Genomic DNA, 21,893 nt, shown 5'->3' on the forward strand with positions numbered 1-21,893 from the left:
TTTGACAATCAGTCACGATCGTAATGCAGGCTCGAAGGGCCAAATTATCTACTCCTGCTTTCTATGTATCACAACTTGTTATCACAACAAAGAAATATCACAGTTCACATGGTTGTTTATTGCCTAGTGAATTGAAGAATATATGGCAGAGTGTTTATAACTATATATGTATATACTTCAATTAAGCAAGTGTCATAGTGTATGTTTACACTTTTTAGGCATATTCTCACCTCACACACAAGGATGCATGTTGAACATAAATTACACTGTTTCAAATGAAGGGGTCCAGCATTCTTTTTTTTTAAGGGGGTGTTGGTAATATTGATATGGATACAACGGATGTCAACTTAGTTCAACAAAAGGTAATGCAGTGGTTAGAACTGCTGCCTCAAGGCACCGAGAAACTGGGTTCGATCCCGGCCCCGGGTCAGTGGGTCCGTATGGAGTTTGCACATTCTCCCCGTGTCTGCGTGGGTGTCACTCCCACAACCTAAAGATGTGCAGGTTAGGTGGATTAACCATGCCAAATTGCCCTTAATTGGAATTTTGTTTTTAAAACTTAGCTTAACAAGATTGGAGTAGACTTCCGGGTGCGGCGATGACCAGCTAAGTCGCACGTTTCGGCAGCTCCCGGTGGAACGGACTTTTGGGCTCTTAATAGGAGCCCCATCGGCAATTTTAACGGCAAATAACACTGTGCGGTAATCCAGAAGGGAATCCCCCCCGGACACGGATGGAAAAAAGAGAGGAAAGTAGCCGGATTGGGTTGGATCCTCAAGAGCAGCAGCCAGGAAGGCAGGCACAAAGCAAGATGGCGTCGGAAGAAGGCAGTTTAATATGGGGCCCTGACCAACAAGAGTTCCTGCGGCGTTGCGTAGATGAACTCAAAAAGGAGATGAAGAAGGAGCTGTTGGCCCCGATATTACAAGCGATTGAGGGGCTAAAGGAGGAGCAAAAGACCCAGGAACAGGAGCTTCGGGTCGTGAAGGCAAAGGCTGCTGAGAATGAGGATGACATACAAGGCCTGGTGGTGAAAACGGAGATCCACGAGGCACAACACAAAAGATGTGTGGAAAGGCTGGAGGTGCTGGAGAACAATGCGAGGAGGAAGAACTTAAGGATTCTTGGTCTTCCCGAAGGTGCAGAGGGGGCGGACGTCGGGGCATATGTGAGCACGATGCTGCATTCGTTAATTGGATCGGAGGCTCCGACGGGTCCGCTGGAGGTGGAGGGAGCCTATCGAGTTATGGCGCGAAGACCGAGGGCTGGAGAAACTCCTCGAGCAATAGTTGTGAGATTTCTCCGATATAAGGACAGAGAGATGGTCCTCAGATGGGCCAAGAAAACTCGGAACAGTAGGTGGGAGAATGCGGTGATCCGCGTGCATCAAGATTGGAGGGCGGAGGTGGCGAGAAGGAGGGCAAGCTTTAATCGGGCCAAGGCGGTGTTGCATAAAAGGACGGTCAAATTCGGAATGTTGCAGCCGGCGAGACTGTGGGTCACACATCTAGGGAAACACCACTATTTCGAAACGGCAGACGAAGCGTGGACATTTATTGTCGAGGAGAAGCTGGAGTGAGCGGGCCAGAAGAAAAAGAACGTTTGGGACAAAAGGGGGGGGTGAATTTGTGGGATGAAGGGGGAAAAGGGGGAAGATAAGACTTCCCAGATTGTTAAACCTGCGACCCTGTAACTTCTCTCTCTTCCCCATGTCGTGGGGGAGGGGGTGAGGGAGGATGAGGAGCTGTGGGCGCCGGCCATTGGGGGCGGGGCCAAAAGGGGAAGCGCGGGCTTTGTTCCCACGCTATGGTAATCATGGCGGGAACAGGGAAGCAGGAAGGAGGGGGCCTCACACAGTGTGAGCCGAGGTCACTGGGGGAAGCCGAGGTCGGCCAGAGTTTGCTGACTTCTGGGAGCAACATGGGGAGTGCAATTACGCTAGCTTGGGATCTAGCGGGGGGGGGGGGGGGGGTTAATTGTTGCTGCTGCTGGGGAGAAGGGGGAGCTGGGATGGGATGGGGGGGGGGGGGGTCGGGGCGGGGGGGCGCCGCCTGGGGGGGATACAGCTACGTGGGAACCGGGTGAGGAGCTGGATTGAAAAAGGAAATGGCTAGTCGTCAAGGGGGGGGGTAAAGAGCCCCCCAACCCGGTTAATCACATGGAATGTGAGAGGGCTGAACGGGCCGATTAAGAGGGCACGGGTACTCGCACACCTAAAGAAACTTAAGGCAGATGTGGTTATGCTTCAGGAGACGCATCTGAAGCTGACAGACCAGGTTAGACTTCGCAAAGGATGGGTGGGGCAAGTGTTTCATTCGGGGCTGGATGCAAAAAACAAGGGGGTGGCCATACTAGTGGGGAAGCGGGTAATGTTTGAGGCAAAGACTATAGTGGCAGATAGTGGGGGCAGATACGTGATGGTGAGTGGCAAACTGCATGGGGAGGCGGTGGTATTGGTGAACGTGTATGCCCCGAACTGGGTTGATGCCAATTTTATGAGGCGTATGTTAGGACGCATCCCGGACCTAGAGGCGGGAAAGTTGGTAATGGGTGGAGACTTTAATACGGTGCTGGACCCAGGGCTGGACAGATCGAGGTCCAGGACCGGAAGGAGGCCGGCTGCAGCTAGGGTGCTTAAGGATTTTATGGTGCAGATGGGAGGAGTAGATCCCTGGAGATTTAGTAGACCTAGGAGTAAGGAGTTTTCGTTTTTCTCCTATGTACATAAAGTATTTTCACGAATAGATTTTTTTGTTTAGGGAAGGGCACTGATCCCAAAGGTGACGGGGACGGAGTACACGGCTATAGCCATCTCGGATCATGCTCCACACTGGGTGGACCTGGAGATAGGGGAAGAAAAACAACAGCTTCCACCCTGGAGAATGGACATGGGATTATTGGCAGATGAGGGGGGGTGTTTAAGGGTGAGGGGGTGTATTGAAAGGTACTTGGAAATTAATGATAATGGGGAGGTACAGGTGGGAGTGGTCTGGGAGGCACTGAAGGCAGTGGTTAGAAGCTGATTAGAAGTTAGAACCTAATAGAGCTGATATCTATTAGGGCACATAAAGGAAAGCAGGAGGGTAGGGAAAGGGAGCGGTTGTTGAAAGAACTGCTGAGGGTGGACAGACAATACGCGGAGGCACCGGAGGAGGGACTATACAGGGAAAGGCAAAGGCTACATATAGAGTTTGACTTGTTGACTACGGGTAAGGCAGAGGCACAATGGAGGAAGGCACAGGGAGTACAGTACGAATATGGGGAGAAGGCGAGTAGGTTGTTGGCCCACCAACTGAGGAAAAGGGGAGCAGCGAGGGAGATAGGGGGGGGGTGAGAGATGAGGAGGGGGAGATGGAGCGGGGAGCGGAGAGAGTGAATGGAGTGTTTCAAGGCATTTTATGAAAGATTATATGAAGCGCAGCCCCCGGACAGGAAGGAGAGAATGATGTGCTTTCTGGATCAGCTGGAATTTCCTAAGGTGGAGGAACAGGAGAGAGTGGGGCTGGGAGCACAGATTGAGACGGAGGAAGGAGTGAAAGGGATTGGAAGCATGCAGGCGGGGAAGGCCCCGGGACCAGATGGATTCCCAGTTGAATTCTATAAGAAATATTTGGACTTGCTGGCCCCGCTACTGATGAGAACCTTTAATGAGGCGAGGGAAAGGGGCAGCTGCCCCCGCCTATGTCAGAGGCAACGATATTGCTCCTCCTAAAGAAGGAAAAAGACCCGCTGCAATGCGGGTCATACAGGCCCATTTCCCTCCTGAATGTGGATGCGAAGATCCTGGCCAAGGTAATGGCAATGAGGATAGAGGATTGTGTCCCGGGGGTGGTCCATGAGGACCAAACTGGGCTTGTGAAGGGGAGACAGCTAAGTACAAATATACGGAGGCTGCTAGGGGTAATGATGATGCCCCCACCAGAGGGGGAAGCGGAGATAGTGGTGGCGATGGATGCCGAGAAAGCATTTGATAGAGTGGAGTGGGATTATTTGTGGGAGGTGTTGAGGAGATTTGGCTTTGGGGACGGGTATATCAGGTGGGTACAGTTGCTGTATAGGGCCCCGATGGCGAGCGTGGTCACGAATGGACGGGGGTCTGACTATTTTCGGCTCCATAGAGGGACGAGGCAGGGATGTCCTCTGTCCCCGTTATTGCTTGCACTGGCGATTGAACCCCTGGCCATGGCACTGAGGGGTTCCAGGAAGTGGAGGGGAGTACTTAGGGGGGGGGGAGAAGAACACCGGGTATCTCTATATGCGGACGATTTGTTGCTATATGTGGCGGACCCGGCGGAGGGGATGCCAGAGATAATGCGGATACTTGGGGAGTTTGGGGATTTTTCAGGGTATAAACTGAACATGGGGAAAAGTGAGTTATTTGTGGTGCACCCGGGGGAGCAGAGCAGAGAGATAGAGGATTTACTGTTGAGGAAGGTAACAAGGGACTTCCGGTACCTGGGGATCCAGATAGCCAAGAATTGGGGTACATTACATAGGCTTAATTTAACACGGTTGGTGGAACAGATGGAGAAGGATTTCAAGAGATGGGACATGGTGTCCTTGTCATTGGCAGGTTGGGTGCAGGCGGTTAAAATGGTGGTCCTCCCGAGATTCCTTTTTGTGTTCCAGTGCCTCCCGGTGGTGATCACGAAGGCTTTTTTCAAAAGAATTGAGAAGAGCATTATGAGTTTTGTGTGGGCTGGGAAGACCCCGAGAGTGAGGCGGGGATTCTTGCAGCGTAGTAGGGACAGGGGGGGGGCTGGCACTACCGAGCCTAAGTGAGTACTACTGGGCCGCCAATGTTTCAATGGTGTGTAAGTGGATGGGAGAAGGGGAGGGAGCGGCGTGGAAGAGAATGGAGAGGGCGTCCTGCAAGGGGACTAGCCTGCAAGCAATGGTGACGGCGCCGTTGCCGTTCTCACCAAAGAAATACACCACAAGCCCGGTGGTGGTGGCTACATTGAGAATTTGGGGGCAGTGGAGACGGCATAGGGGAGGGACGGGAGCTTCGGTGCGGTCCCCAATAAGAAACAATCATAGGTTCGTTCCGGGGAGAATGGATGGGGGATTTGGAGAATGGCAAAGAGCTGGGGTAGTACAATTAAGAGATCTATTTGTAGATGGGACGTTTGCGAGTTTGGGAGCGCTGACGGAGAAATATGGGTTGCCCCAAGGGAATGCATTTCGGTATATGCAATTGAGGGCTTTTGTGAGGCAACAGGTGAGGGAATTCCCGCAGCTCCCGACGCAGGAAGTGCAGGATAGAGTGATCTCAGAGACATGGGTGGGGGACGGTAAGGTAGCGGACATATACAGGGAGATGAGGGACGAGGGGGAGATCATGGTAGATGAGCTGAAAGGGAAATGGGAAGAAGAACTGGGGGACGAGATTGAGGAGGGGCTGTGGGCGGATGCCCTACGTAGGGTAAACTCATCGTCCTCGTGTGCCAGGCTAAGCCTGATACAATTTAAGGTGCTACACAGGGCGCATATGACTGGAGCACGGCTTAGTAAAGTTTTTGGGGTAGAGGATAGGTGTGCGAGATGCTCGAGAGGCCCAGCGAATCACACCCACATGTTCTGGTCATGCCCGGTACTACAGGGGTTCTGGGTGGGGGTGGCAAAGGTGCTTTCGAAGGTGGTGGGGGTCCGGGTCGAACCAAGCTGGGGGTTGGCTATATTTGGGTTTGCAGAAGAGCCGGGAGTGCAGGAGGCAAGAGAGGCTGACGTGTTGGCCTTTGCGTCCCTTGTAGCCCGGCGCAGGATATTGTTAATGTGGAAGGAAGCTGAGCCCCCGGGGGTGAAGACCTGGATAAACGATATGGCAGGGTTCATAAAGTTAGAACGGATTAAGTTTGTGTTAAGGGGTTCGGCTCAGGGGTTCGGCTCAGGGGTTCACCAGGCGGTGGCAACCGTTCGTCGACTACCTCACAGAAAGATAGAGGGAATGGAAAAGAAGTAGATAACAGCAGCAACCCAGAGGGGAGGGAGGGTGGGGGGGGGGAGGAATCAGACGGACTCTCAGGGATGTTATTGCACATGTATAGGTATTTGGTATATGTAATTGTACATTGGACTGTTGGACTGTAATTTTGGAGAGTATTTATTTTGGACAAGGCAGTTGCCATTTAGTTTTGTTTTTCTTTTGTTTTTGTTTATATATATTATTTATTTATTTGTTAAAAACTGGCCACGGCTATTTATATTGCTTTATTGTTGTGTAAAAGAAACACTACGTATTGTTATGTTTGGCCAAAAAACTCGAATAAAATATATATATTTTTAAAAAACAAGATTGGAGTACACTTGAAAAGCTTGTATCATAATCTCGATTGCTGAGATCACATGGTTGCAGAACTATGATCATTTTTCTCAAGCCAACAGAACATTTCATACTTTATGGCATAAACAAGGAATTTTGTTCAGGTCACACTATGCAACCTCTGTTCTTTGGTAATGCAACATTGTTCTAACCATACTGTTTCAAATTAAGCGTATGAGAGTATATTCATTGGATTTTCTAGTCATTATAAGATGATGGAAATTCAGAATTTTCTCCATAGCTCAAGGATTAAAATGTGCATATAATTCACGCTTCTTCCACAACAAAGGCCAGTCCCTCGTAGATTTTTATTTAAAGCACACAAGTTTCAGTTGTTGCAATAATTCAAATACATAACAAACCAGTAACATCTTTTGCTACATGTAATGCAACTACAATGTTTTTAAATTAGGAAGCAGATTATAAAACATCATCAAGAATATTCAGCAACCCTATAAATCCTACAAGCATCTCGCAACAAAAAACTAACATAAACACAAGGATCTGTGAGCAGCCCATAAGTATTACTAAAAGCAAAGGGATTTAGTAAAAACATAGGAACAATAAAACAGACCTGGAGCTTTCTCTTCTTGAACAGGTATCTTCCAGACAAGAGGCAGAAGCGATAGGAGAAGAGTAAGCAATTCCTCTCTGCAGGTTAATTCCTATCAAAGACAGTAACCAATGACATGATATGAGCACAGTGAGACCATATTCAAAGTGAGTCTCCAACTATTTGCCTGAAACATTTCCAAGCCAGTCTGGAATCAGAGACAATGTATCAGAATCATCATCCAATCAGAATATGCTATCGACTTTTCACACCTCTCCGTGAATGTTTCTAATAATAACAAGGCAGTTCAGACCTTTCACGTTAAAAGAATTCCTCACTGTGGAGCGAAAAGAGACATTAAGTGAAAATTAAAAATAAACAATGTGTTCCGAGTACAGGTTAAATAAGAAACATGGTGAAGAGGTTAGTTTTGGAGTTCTACGGTCTGCTACTACTCCTGTCCAATAACATGGCAGTGTTAAATATTTATAGTCATAGAATGGGTACAGCACAAGGGGCAGCTATTTGGCCTGTCTGTGCCAGCTCTCTACAAGACCAACTCAGCTAGATCCACTCCCCACTCCTTCCCTTTAGCCCTACAATTTTCTTCCCTTCAGCTGCTTGTGCAATTCCCTTCTGTAAGCTCCCTTCTGTAAGTTCACCACTCTCTCGGATACTACATTTCAGATTCTAACCATTCCTGATGTTGCCATCTTTTGCCAATCACCTTAAATCTGTGCCTTTCTTGTGCTTGGCCCTTCCACCAATGCAATTTGTTTCTCCCTAGTGACTCTTCATTATTTTGAACACCTCTACTAAATCTCCTCTCAAGCTTCCCTTCTTTAAGGAGAACTGCCCCATCTATCCACTGAAGGCATTGAAACAATTCTCAGAAATCTTTTTAGAACTGTCTCTAGACTTTTCACATCCTTCCTAAATTGTGTTACGATCCTGGACCAGACCCCCAAGATTTAGGTATGATCTGATTAGAAACCAATAACGTTTTGTTTGAAGTAGAATGATGGGCGGCACAGTGGCGCAATGGTTAGCACTGCTGCCAAGGCGCTGAGGACCCAGTTGCGAGCCCAGCCCCGGGTCACTGTCCATGTGGAGTTTGCACATTCTCCCTGTATCTGCGTGGGTTTCACCCCCACAGCCCAAAGATGTGCAGGGTAGGTGGACTGGCCAGGCTAAATTGCCCCTTAATTGAAAAATAAACAATTGGGTACTCTAAATTTATTTTTAAGAAATAGAATGACATCCAAAGTACTTACTAAGAAATAAAGCCACAATATGCTATGTTTTTTGACCAGACATAAACTTTACTATACAAGGTCAGAAAGGTAAAATAATTTACAGTATCTATCTTACACTTTAATATTCAGGACTGACTTGAGGGGTATGTGAATTAACAAACAAACTGCGGTCTGACCCCCACCACACATTAAATAATAAAATTGCCCAAGACAGATCCCATGGATTTCTCAGCAAACCAACCAGAGGTTAATAAACACTGTGCCAGCCAATCACTTTGGAGCTATTTTTTCTTCATGAGGACTCTTCCCTTTTGAAGATCTAGCCTTGGATTTCCCTGTTAAAGTTGTTTCGACTCAGTCTGCAATGGTTCACCTTGCAGGGGTGATCCATTCTCCCGAGATTTCATTCCCCAGATTCCCAAGTCTACACTCGGCAACAAGTATAACATCAGTTCTTCAGCAATACCAAGCAGAACACTACTACTCCAAAGGGTTACCGCAGCCTAACGTTCTGCTGCTTTTTCAGATCTCCAGGAAGATTAGAATATTATGGCCAATGCCTCCACATTTTCAGCCTTACTTCCCTCAGTATCCTCGGTTGTATCCTATCTGGTCCTGGTGACTTATCAACTTTAAGCACAGCCAAATGTTCTAATAACCCCTCTTCATCAATTTATAGCACATGTAATATCTCAATAACCTCTTTTTTCACTATCATTTTGACAGTATCTTCTTCCTTCATAAAGACAGATGCAATTTGCATTTCAGGATCTCAGCCATGCCCTCCATCGTGTATTCATCTCCTTTATGGTCCTGAATCAATTCCAATTCTTCTCTTACTAGCCTTTTATGTCAGCTGCCAGTATCGTCTGTCTCTCTCTCTCCCTTCGTCCAACTGTCCACTTCTCTTCTCCCTCTGCCCATCTGTCTCTCTCCCTCCCTCTGCCCATCTGCTTCTCGACCTCCCTCCACCAGTCCAGCTCTCTCCCTTCCTCCATCCATCTCTCTACCTACCTAACTCTGCCTATCTGCCCCTCCTCCCCAGTCCGTCCGTTCCTCTCCCTCCTTCCCTTGACCTCCCACCTTCTGTCCCGCTCCTTCCCTCCGTCTCTCTCCTTCCCACAGTTGGGCAGCATGGTAGCACAGTGGTTAGCACTGTTACTTCACAGCTCCAGGGTCCCAGGTTCGATTCCCGGCTTGGGTCACTGTCTGCGTGGAATCTGCACGTTCTCCCCGTGTCTGCGTGGGTTTCTTCCGGGTGCTCCGGTTTCCTCCCACAAGTCCCGAAAGACGTGCTGTTAGGTAATTTGGACATTCTGAATTCTCCCTGTTTACCCAAACAGGCACTAGAATGTGGCGACTAGGGGCTTTTCACAGTAACCTCATTGCAGTGTTAAAGTAAGTCTACTTGTGACAATAATTATTATTATTATTTCCACCTTCCCTCCGTCTCTCTCCTTCCCACCCTCGTTCATGGGATTAGACATCAATTGCATTTCCAGCCTTTGTTGCCTGTCCTAACTGCCGGTGAGACAGTGCCGTTGAGTTCAAATGGGGTCACATTGGAAAATAGTTTGTGAAGCGTTTGCACAGTCCTTGCTTTGCTTATAGTCCAGCAAGGTCATGTTCTGTTGTTAGTTGAGTCTTCCATCAGTAATATGCCCTCAGATAGGGCAAAATGATCCAACTGTCCTACAGAGACAACATCAGGAAGTTGGCCCTAGCACCTTTGGGAGTTGTATAATCTACACATGAGAGCAGCAGCTACTGGAGAATAGCCTCTGCATTTTGCTCATCAACCTTATATGCTACCTTTTGTGGGGTGCACACCCAATTTAAATCTTACTATATTACCTCCTCATCTCGCCCTTCCTACTATCTTACTATTTCTCACTTTAGTGCTAACTTCTTCTCCCAATCTTTTGGGTCTTATCCTTCCTGGAGCCGTATTCTAGTTCTCATCCTCCGCTAAGTTACTTTAAACCCTTCCGAACAGCACTAGCAAACTAACCTCAATGTCCCACAAAACTGAAGCACTCCCTTCCGCAGCATCTCGCCAGCCATGCTTTATCCTCCTATTTCTATTCATACTAGTGCATCACAGATAATCCGGAGATTAATACTTTTGAGATTTTGTTTGCTGGTCTCTTTCCTAGTTTAATTAAATTTACATGCAGAACCTCATCCCTCATCCAACCCCCCCTCCCCCTTCCCCTAGCCCCCTCCCCCTGCAAAGCTTCAACTCAAAAAACCAAATCCTCTGATAATCAGTTTTTTTACATCTACTTCAGCAAAAAGACTTTCATTAATATTTCACCTAATCGCATCAGAATCAATTAAAAAACTTCAGCTATAAAAATGACTTGAAAGTGCAATGGCTAAAGTAAGCAAACAGCAGCAGTTTTATATACAGCCATATTCCACATGAAGACATCAGATGAATGATTACTGCTTTTGAGGGATTAATGTTGCTTAGTGCCATTGGAGAATTAAATAATTCATAATTCACAATGAATATACATTCCCTTGAGGTATAAACATTCCACTGAAAAAGCAGTCCATCCATTGCTAACTAGAAAAGTTTTGCATAATAATAGATTAAGAGGCTTACAATTCTGCCAAGGGTTTTTAAAAATCAGCAAAGAATTTCCAGTAAATTGATACAGAGGGAGAAAACAGACTGGGTAAATTAGCAAGAAATAATAAAAAGTTGTAAGAGCTTTGAAGACTATCTAAAATGGAAGAGATTAATGAAAGTAAAATGTGTCCTAGAGGCAAGGACAGGAAAAATTATAATAGTGCATAAGCAAATAGCAGAAACATTAAGAAAGTATTGGGCTGAATTCTCCACCTCGCCGTGCCACATTTCTGCCCCGACACTCCGGCGGGATTCTCTGTTACGTCGGCCAGTCAATGGGTTTCCCATTTTGGAGCAGCACCTTGCCATCAGGAAACCCCCGGGCGCTGGCAAAACGGAGAATCCCGCCGGCGGAGAATCCCGCCCACTGTGACTACATTCAAAGCAGAAGACAAATATTGCATTCTGCAAATTGAGGGGAACCAAAAGTCTAATGAGAGCAGGAAATTTAAAGTAATTAATATTAGTAAAGAAAAAGTCGGCAGAGAGCTGAGTTGCCGCAAACCAGGGGAGGAGCAGCTTCGGAGCAGTAAATGCAAATAACTTACCTCGGGGATTCATGGCCGAGTCGGCAGGGAGCGGAGTTGGCGCAAACTCGGGGAGGAGCAGCTTCAGAGCAGCAAGTATAAAGAACTTACCTCAGGGATTCATGGCCTAGTCAGCAGCGAGCGGAGTTGGCGCGAACTTGGGGATTAGCATCCCCGGAGCAGCAAGTATAAAGAACTTACCTCAGGGATTCATGGCCTAGTCAGCAGCGAGCGGAGTTGGCGAGAACTCGGGGGGAAGCAGCCTTAGGGCAGTAAGTGTAAATAACTTACCACAGGAATTCGTGGCGAGTCACCAGGGAACGGAGTTGGCACGAACTCGGAGAGGAGGCGCTTCGGAGAAGTATAAATAACTTACCTCAGGGATTGGTGGCCGAGTCACCAGGGAGCGGAGTTGGCGAGAACTCGGGAAGGAGGAACTTCGGAGCAGTAAGTGTAAATAACTTACCTCAGGGATTCGTGGCCTACTCAGCAGGGAGCGGTGATGGCGCGAACTCAGGAAGGAGCGGCTTTGGAGCTCTAAGTATAAATAACTTACCAGAGAGATTCGTGGCCTCGTCACCAGGGAGAGGAGTTGCCGCGAACTCGGAGAGGAGGAGCTTTGGAGAAGTATAAATAACTTACCTCGGGGATTGGTGGCCGAGTAAGCAGGGAGCGGATGGCGAGAACGCGGGAAGGAAGAGCTTCGCAGTAGTAAGTGTAAATAACTTACCTCAGGGATTCGTGGCCTAGTCAGCAGGGAGTGGAGTTGGCGTGAACTCGGGGAGGAGCAGCCTCGGAGCAGTAAGTGTAAATAACTTACCTCAGGGATTCGTGGCCTAGTCAGCAGGGAACGGGCTTGGCTAGAATTTGGTGAGGAGCAGCCTCGGAGAAGTAAGTATAAAGAACTTACCTCAGGGATTCGTGGCCTAGTCAGCAGGGAGCGGAGTTGGCACGAACTCGGAGAGGAGCAGCCTCGGAGAAGTAAGTATAAATAACTTACCTCAGGGATTCGTGGCCTAGTCAGCAGGGAGCAGAGTTGGCACGAGCCCGGGGAGGATCAGCCTTGGAGCCGTAAGTATAAAGAACTTACCTCAGGGATTCGTGGCCTAGTCAGCAGGGAGCGGAGTTGGTGAGAACTCAGGGAGGAACAGCCTCGGAGCAATATGTATAAAGAACTTACTTCAGGAATTCGTGGCCTAGTCACCAGGGAGTGGAGTTGGCACAAATCCGGAGAGGAGGAGCTTCGGAGAAGTACAAGTAACTTACCTCGGGGATTGGTGGCTGGGTCAGCAGGGAGCGGAGTTGGCGAGAACTCGGGGAGGAGCAGCTTCGGCGCAGTAAGTATAAATAACTTACCTTAGAGATTCGTGGCCTAGTCAGCAGGGAGTGGAGTTGCCACAAATTTGGGGAGGAGCAGCCTCGGAGCAATAAGTGTAAATAACTTACCTCTGGGATTCGTGGCCTTATCAGCAGGGAGCGGAGTTTCCGAGAAGACGGTTAGGAGCAGCCTCAGCGCAGTAATTATAAACTTACAACAGGGATTCGTGGCCCAGTCAGCAGGAAGAGGAGTTGCCGAGAAGACGGGGAGGGGCAGCCTCGGAGCAGTAAGTGTAAATAACTTACCTCAGGGATTTTTGGCCCAGTCAGCATCGAGAGGAGTTGGCGTGAACTCGGAGAGGAGGAGCTTCGGAGAAGTATCAATAACTTACCTCGGGGATTGGTGGCCAAGTCACCAGGGAGCGGGGTTGGCGAGAACTCGGGGAGGAGGAGCTTCGGAGAAGTATAAATAACTTACCTCGGGAATTGGTGGCCGAGTCAGCAGAGAGCGGTTATCGAGTACTCGGGGAGGAGAAAATTCGGAGCAGTATGTGTAAATAACCCACCTCAGGGATTCGTAGCTGAGCCGGCAGGGAGCGGAGTTGGCGAGAACTCGGGGAGGAGCAGTAAGTGTAAACAAGTTACCTCAGGGATTCGTGGCCTAGTCAGCAGGGGGCAGAGTTGGCGCGAACTCGGGGAGGAGCAGTCTCAGAGCAGTAAGTATAAATAACGTACCTTAGGGATTCGTGGCCTAGTCAGCAGGCAGCGGAGTTGCCGCGAACTCGGGGAGGAGCCGCGAACTCGGGGAGGAGCAACCTCAGAGCATTAAGTGTAAATAACGTACCTCAGGTATTCGTGGTCTAGTCAGCAGGGAGCGGATTTGCCGCGAACTCGGAGAGAAGGAGCTTCGGAGCAGTAAGTATAAAGAACTTACCTCAGGGATTCGCGGCCTAGTCAGGAGGGAGCGGTTGGCGAGAACTCGGGGAGGAGGAGCTTCGGAGCAGTAAGTGTAAATAAGTTATCTCAGGGATTCGTGGCCTTGTCAGCAGGGAGCGGAGTTGGAGAGAACTCGGGGAGGAGCACCCTTGGAGCAGTAAGTTAAAATAACTTACCTCAGGAATTCATGGCCTAGTCACCAGGGAGCGGAGTTGGCACGAACTCGGAGAAGAGGAGCTTCGGAGAAGTATAAATAACTTACCTCGGGGATTGGTGGTCGAGTCAGCAGGGAGCGGAGTTGGTGAGAACTGGGGGAGGAGTAGTTTTGGAGCAGTAAGTGTAAATGACTTACCTCAGGGATTTGTGGCCTAGTCAGCTGTCAGCGTAGTTGCCGCAAACTCAGGGAGGAGTAGCCTCAGAGAAGTGTAAATAACGTACCTCAGGTATTCATGGCTTAGTCAGCAGGGAGCGGAGTTGCCGCGAACTCGGAGAGGAGCAGCATCGGAGCAGTAAATATAAATAACTTACCTCAGGGATTCGTTTTACTAGTCAGCAGGGAGCGGAGTTGGCGAGAACTCGGGGAGGAGCAGCCTCAGAGCAGTAAGTGTAAATAACTTACCTCAGGGATTCGTGGCCTAGTCAGCAGGGAGTGGAGTTGGCGCAAACTCAGGGAGGAGCAGCCTCGGAGCAGTAAGTGAAAATAACTTGCCTCAGGGATTCGTAGCCTTGTCAGCAGGGAGTGGTGTTGGTGCGAACTCAGGGAGGAGCAGCCTCGGAGCAGTAAGTGAAAATAACTTACCTCAGGGATTCGTAGCCTTGTCAGCAGGGAGTGGAGTTGGCGCGAACTCAGGGAGGAGCAGCCTCGGAGAAGTAAGTGAAAATAACTTACTTGTTGAGATTCGGAGACTAGGTAGAAAACTAAAATGAAAAGTGTCATCACAGTAAAGCTGTGACCTGATTGGCTGGTTGGGAATCTGTTCTAAATTTGAAAAACTAGAGTAATTAACTAGGTTGAGGAGTAACTTGGAGATTAGTGTATTTAGCTTTTAATATTTATTGGAGAAATCTAGTGCAAGGGACCATATAGTTAATTCTAACTTAAATTTAATAAGTATTTATTTTAATGTAATTAATTAATTAGTACTAAATTTACTAACTATTCTATATCCCGGTTTATAGAATCTTCAGACAAGACACAGGAGAGGGTAAAAGAGGAGGAGGCATTGCATTCTTTGTTAAGGAGGCAGTTACTGCAGTAAGGAGAGATGATATCTTGGATGGGACATCAAGTGAAGCTTTGTGGGTAGAGTTTAGGAATAAAAAAGGGACAGCTACGTTGCTAGCTATTTATTATAGACCCCCAGATAGCCAGCAAGAAATTGAGGAGAAAATATCTGCGGAATTCGCGGAGGTGTAAAAATGACAAGAGGATAATTATATTAGGTGATTTCAACTTTGCCAAAATTAATTGGGATACCCATCATGTTAATGGCGTAGATGGTGTACAGTTCTTAAAATGGATATAGGAGAACCTTTTAGCTCATTATGTAGAGGATCCGACAAGGGATGGTGCAGTGCTGGACCTAATTCTGGGAAATGAAACCGGACACGTGGCTGATGTATTGATGGGGGAGCATTTTAGTGACAGCGACTACAACATGGATCAACTTAAATTTGTTACGGACAAAGAAGTAGACAAGTTGCAAAAAAAGGCTCTGGATTGGGGGAAGAGTAGATTTGAACAAAATAAGGCAGGATCTGGCCAAGGTAGACAGGAAAGAGTTACTTGTGAGGAAATCTACAGAAGAGTAGTGGCTGGGCGTATAAAGGTGAAATGGGGAGGGTACAGGCCCAATGTTTTTCCTCTAGGGTAATAGGAAGGTGTAACAAACCCAGAGAACCATGGATGACCAGAGACATTCAGGATACGATGAGAAGGAAGAGAGGCTTTTAACAAGTATAAGGGGAGTATTGTGAGGGCCACAAAGAATCCAGCACGAGTTTTAAGGATACAAAGAAATAACATTTATTTACAATAACACATATATATATATACACAACAGTAGCAACTGCTCACTCCTTACTGGCTGGTTCCAAACTGGCCAGCTTTATTTATACAGGGAGTCTGCTAATGATTTCTCCACCCCCCTCATTCCGGAAGCTCATACTCCCACAGGATAGTAGGATTGTCATTAGTCCCCAGCCAATGGCAAGCAGACAGGTTATAACATCCCTCCCCCCCAAAGTCCAAGGAATCCACCGAAGACCCTGGCGAAGGAGGGCGTCGGACTCGTTTTGCCGCAGGCCGAACACCATTTGCACGAGGCGCTCGATCGGACGGCGTGTAACGAGACGGAGACCAGCGCTTCCGTGATGAACGACGTAACGGTTGTACATCCACGGCCCGTGGGCCCAAGGATTCCCCCGCTGATGCGTCCTGTGTATCCATCTCGGAGTCAGAGTCTGCTGCCTCCATCATCTCGGCGTCTCTATCTCCATGCGGTTCTGTAACGACCTGCGCAGGCTTTGAGTGAGGCACCAGAGGAAGATTGTGAGGACTACTTTCCATTGTGTCTGGTCTCTGTGGCTGTAGAAATGAGCTCCGGGGGCTGGGAATCTTTGGCAGGGATAGTCTCCTGGACCGAACGTGGTCTACATGTTTGCGCTGAAGACGACCCTGGGCTTGCACCTGGTAAGAAATAGGGCCCGTTCGGCGAACGATTACGCCAGGGACCCACTGGGCATCACCAGAAAAATTCCGAACGAACACTGGGTCACCGGGCGCAAACTGCCGAATCGGCCGATGCCGAGAAAATCCCTTTCCCTGCCGTTCTTGTGTGCGGCGTACGGTTGCGCCAATGTCCGGGAAAACCATGCTAAGGCGGGTGCGGAGTCTCCGGCCCATTAGGAGTTTTGCGGGAGCTACCCCAAGCGAGCCAGTCTCGTGTCCATTGACCCGGAAGACTGTTTCTTTAGGCCTCGTTTGAATGTCTGCACTGCGCGCTCTGCCAACCCATTTAAAGCCGGGTGGTATGGGGCAGTGCGGATATGGCGTATGCCGTTCATCTTCATGAACCTCGCAAACTCCTCACTTGTGAATGGAGTGCCGTTATCCGTGACCAGCACCTCAGGGGAGGTCATGGGTACTGAAAGACAAACGCATCTTCTCAATTGTTGCGCAGGACGATGTGCCTAGCATCTTATGCACCTCTAGCCATTTAGACTGGGCATCAATTAACAGAAGGAACATGGATCCTTGAAAAGGGCCGGCGAAATCCGCGTGCAAGCGCGCCCAAGGCCGCCCTAGCCATTCCCAGTGATGTAGGGGTGCGGCCGGCGGAAGCTTCTGATGCTCCTGGCAAATGGAGCAGTTTTGGGCCACCTTCTCAATGTCGGTGTCGAGGCCTGGCCACCAAACATAACTCAGGGCCAACATTTTCATTTTAGTCACACCTGGATGCCCATTGTGCAAGTCTCTTAGTATCAGCTCCTGTCCTTTTTCCGGGACAATCACACGCGTCCCCCACAAGAGGATGCCGTCTTCCACGCTGAATTCTGACAGCTTGGAGGAAAATGCCCGCAACTCGCCTGGGAGCTGTCTATGCTGCCCACCATACAGGACTATGTGCCAAACCTTTGACAGGACTGGCTCCGTCTGGGTCCACTCACGGATCTGTGATGCCGTGACAGGCAAGGTGTCCATAAAATTTAAGGTTGCAACCACCTCACCGGTCGTGGGGGTCGACATGGGGCAGGTCGATAAAGGCAATCAGCTCAGTGCGTCGGCATTTGCTATCTGGGTTCCTGGTTTGTGCTCCAGAGAATACTCATAAGCAGCGAGCAATAAAGCCCGGCGCTGGATCCGTGCGGAAGCAATGGGCGGTATTGGCTTATCCTTTCTGAAAAGTCCCAGCAGAGGCTTATGATCAGTCACGATAGTGAAGTGGCGGCCATACACGTACTGGTGGAAACTTTTCACCGCAAAGACCACTGCCAGGCCCTCCTTATCGATCTGCGCGTACTTTTTTTCCGCTGCAGTCAATGTTCGGGAGGCGAAAGCTATCACCGCTCGGCCCCGTTTTCCATCTTGTGGGACAGGACGGCCCCAAGACCATACGGGGATGCATCACATGTGACGAGCAAAGGCTTTCCAGGATCACAATGGGTTCGTAACCCAGACGACGACAATTGTTGTTTTACCCGCCGGAAAACGGTTTCTTGCGGCTGACCCCAAACCCAGATGTGATTTTACTTTAGCAGAAGGTGCAACGGGGCCAGCGTAGTTGCCAGATTGGGAAGAAACTTCCCGTAATAGTTTACGAGGCCGAGAAAAAAACGAAGATGCAAAGTGTCAGTCGGAGAGGGGGCCTGTGAATCGCGCACACCTTCTCTGCGACGGGGTGCAAACCTTCGCGGTCCACCCGATAACCCAGGTAGACTACTTTCTTCGCCTGAAAGACGCACGTTGTGCGATGTAAACGGACTCCAGCCTCCGAAAAGAGTCTAAGGCCAGCCTCCAGATTTTCCAAATGTTCCTGCTCCAACGTCCGTGATCAAAACGTCATCCAAGTAGACAGCGACACGCGGTAAACCTCTCAAAATACCCTCCATAACGCATTGAAAAATAGCGCAGGCAGAGGATACTCCAAAAGGCAAACGTGTATATTCATACAGGCCCCGGTGTGTATTTATCGTTACATATGGTCAGGAGGCGACATCCGGTTGTGGCTATGCAGAGCTAAGTCCTGACAGAAACGGACTTTTGGGCTCTTTTTAGGGCCCCCAGCGGCATTTGTTCGACGGTTCCCAGTGTGGGAAGGTGATAGTAACATTTCCCCGGCACTGGAAATGGATTGGACCAGGAGTGGAGCGGTGAAAAAAGGAGTTTTAGAGCAGTGAAAGGTGCAAGGGAGGAAAATCAAGATGGCGGCGGGTGGAGACCAGGCAGTGGTCGCAGGAACAGCAGGAGTTTCTCCAGCGCTGCTTCACAGAATTGAAGGCAGAGCTGTTGGAGCCGATGAAGGCTTCGATAGACAAGCTGTTCGAGACCCAGAAGGCCCAAGGGGCGGCGATCCGGGAGGTGCTGCAAAAGGCCTCGGAGAACGAGGACGAGATCTTGAGCCTGGCGGTGAAGGCAGAGGTGCACGAGGCGATGCATAAGAAATGGCAGGAGAAGTTCGAGGACATGGAGAACCGGTCGAGGAGGAAGAACCTGCGGATTCTGGGTCTCCCGGAGGGAGTGGAGGGGTCAGATGTTGGAGCATACATGGTCACGATGCTGAACACGTTGATGGGCACGGGAGCCTTCCAGGGGCCCCTGGAGCTGGAGGGGGCCCACCGAGTCCTGGCAAGGAGGCCCAAGTCCAACGAGCCGCCACGGGCGGTGCTGGTGCGGTTCCACCGCTTCGTGGACAGGGAGTGTGTCCTAAGGTGGGCAAAGAAGGAGCGGAGCAGAAGGTGGGAGAATGCAGAGGTCCAGATATACCAGGACTGGAGTGCGGAGGTGGCCAAGAAGAGGGCCGGGTACAATCGGGTTAAGGCGGCTTTGCATCGGAAGGGGGTGAAATTTGGAATGTTGCAGCCGGCGCGACTCCGGGTCACTTTCAAGGACCACCACTACTACTTCGAGACTCCGGAGGAGGCGTGGACCATTATCCAGGCCGAAAAGTTGGACTCGGATTGAGCGTCGGTTGCGAGGGGATGTCGAGAGGGGTTGATGTGATGGTTGTGTTTTGGGGGATGTTCTGTTCTGTTTGGTACTGGTTTTTTAGTTTTTGGGTGCTGGGTGGGGAAGGGTGAAATGGTTCGTAGTGGGGGTTTCGTGAGAGTGTGGGCTTCAGCGGTTGGAAGAGGGGGCATATATATATATATATATATATATATATATATATCAGCAGCAGCAACTTCGCTTGCTGCTCACTCCTTCCTGGCTGGTTCCAAACTGGCCAGCTTTATTTATACAGGCAGTCTGCTAATGATTTCTCCGCCCCCTCAATGGGGAAGCTCATACTCCCACAGGATTGTGGGATTGTCATTCGTCCCCAGCCAATGGTAAGCAGGCAGGTTATAACAGGGAGCAAATAAGCAGAGGCATTAGTGGAGTACAGAAAATGCAGAATGGAGTTTAAGAAATCAATTAGGAGAGCAACGAGGGGATATGTGAAAGCTCTGGCTGGTAAAAGTAGGGAAAATCCCAACATATTCTATATGTATATCAATGGGAAGAGGATAACCAGGAAAAGAGCAAGGCCCATTAGGGACCAAATGGACAATTTGTGGGTGGAGCCAGAGGTCACTGGTAGCGTGTTGAACAAATACTTCACATCTGCCTTCACACAAGAGAATGAGAATGTAGATATGGAACCTAGGGAGAGAGACTGTGAGGTTCTTGAGCAAATTGCGATAGGGAGTGACAAAGAATTGGAGGTGAAAAGTGGATAAATCTCCACGTCCTGATGAATTGTGCCCCAGGCTGAAGTGGGAGGCGAGGAAGGGGATTGCTGGGGCTCTGACCCAGCTTTTTAATTCCTCTCTGGCCACGGGGCAAGTGCCAGAGGACTGGAGAACAGCTAATGTGGTCCCACTATTTTAGAAAAGTTGTAGAGACAAACCAGGGAATTACAGACCAGTGAATCTCACGTCAGTGGTTGGGAAGCTACTGGAGAAGATTCTGAAGGAGAGAATCTATATCAACTTGGAGAGGCAAGGTTTGATCAGGGATAGTCAGCATGACTTTATCGGAGGGAGGTCATGCCTCACAAATTTGATTGAATTTTTTGAGCATTTAACCAAGTGTCTGGATGAGGATAGTGCAGTTGATGTAGTTTACATGGATTTCAGCAAAGCCTTTGACAAGGTCCCAAATGGGAGACTTATTAAGAAGGCAAATGCACATGGGATACAGGGTGATTTGATAAGGTGGATTCATAATTGGGTTAGTGGTAAGGGACAGAGGGGGATGATAGACGGTTGCTTTAGTGTCTGGAAGCCAGTGACCAGTGGCATACCACAGGGATCCGCGCTGGGCCGCCAATTGTTCGTAATTTATATAAATGACATATATGTCTATGTTGGGGGGGGTAGGATCAGTAAATTTGCAGATAACACAAAGATTGGCCAGGTGGTTAACAGTGAGGTTGAGTGTCTTGGGTTACAGGAAGATATAGACAAATGGTTGGATAAGTGGCAGATAGAACTTAACCCTGAAAAGTGTGAGGTGATACACTTTGGAAGGAGTTGACAGGGAAATATACTATGAAAGGTCTGAAACTGGGAAGTTCCGAAGAATAAAGGGACCTTGGCCCGTTTGTCCATTGACATCTGAAGGCAGATGGGAAGGTTAATAGGGTGATGAAAAAGGCATATGGGGCCTAGATTACAAGAGCAAGAAGGTCATGATGGAGCTGTATGGAACTTTGGTGAGGCCACAGCTGGAGTAGTATGGGCAATTCTAGTCACCACATTATTGGAACGATCTAATCACACTGGGGGGGGGGTGCAAAGAAGATTCATCGCAATGTTGCCTGGGATAGAACATTTAAGTTATAAAGAGAGCTTCTCCCTGGTGGCCCGGAGATGGATTTTGCTCAGATGGAGGGACTTGGAGCCCCCGAAGTCAGGACTGGAACCGATGTCCTGGGGGGGGGGGGGTGTTTGCTCGAGCTGTTGGGGAGAGTTTAAACTAATGTGGCAGGGGGATGGGAATCAATGCAGGAGGTTGGACGGTAGTAAAACAGGGACAGAAACAAAAGGCAGTAAGGGGGAAAGTGTAAGGCAGAGAAGCCATAGTCAAAAATTAAAAAGGACGACAGTACACGGTACAGTGACTGAGGGGAGCTCAGTGAATAGGACCAGGAATACTAAAAGGAATAAAACGGGAAGTAAAAACATTAATGGTAAGCAACGCGGCAGGTTGTTACATGAAGATATGGGTTCAACGACAAGGAAAATTAGGAGAAAAGTTAAGAGGAAATATAACTTAGGAGAGGTTACTGATCAAAGTGTTAAGATTCAGAACAGAGGTGAAAAAACCAACACAAGTGTACTTTAGCTGAATGCTCATAGTATTCGGAATAAGGTAAATGAGTTGATGGCACAAATCATCGTGAATGACTATGATTTAGTGGCCATTACTGAAATATGGTTAAAGGATGGTCATGACTGGGAGTTAATTATCCGAGGGTATCAAACTATTCGGAAGGACAGAGTGGATGGTAAGGGAGGTGGTGTAGCTCTGACAATTAAGGATGACATCCGGGCAATAGTAAGGGACGTCATCGGTGCTATGGAGGATAAGGTTGAATCCATTTGGGTGGAAATCAGGAATAGTAAGGCGAAAAAGTCA

The 21,893-nt window shown here is 48.7% G+C and overlaps 1 protein-coding gene across 3 annotated transcripts in view; it reads right to left on the reverse strand.

Annotated features, from left to right (window-relative positions):
- The window catches only part of lyst (lysosomal trafficking regulator), a 482,598-nt gene that overhangs the window by 328,634 nt on the left and 132,071 nt on the right, over positions 1-21,893 (reverse strand). For all 3 annotated transcript variants that reach the window (XM_072498518.1, XM_072498516.1, XM_072498517.1), the window contains one exon: positions 6,897-6,987. In XM_072498518.1, the coding sequence (XP_072354619.1) occupies positions 6,897-6,987 (91 nt within the window). The remainder of the gene's footprint in view (positions 1-6,896; positions 6,988-21,893) is intronic.

This window comes from Scyliorhinus torazame, chromosome 4 (assembly GCF_047496885.1).
Source record: "Scyliorhinus torazame isolate Kashiwa2021f chromosome 4, sScyTor2.1, whole genome shotgun sequence".
Lineage (NCBI taxonomy): Eukaryota > Metazoa > Chordata > Chondrichthyes > Carcharhiniformes > Scyliorhinidae > Scyliorhinus > Scyliorhinus torazame.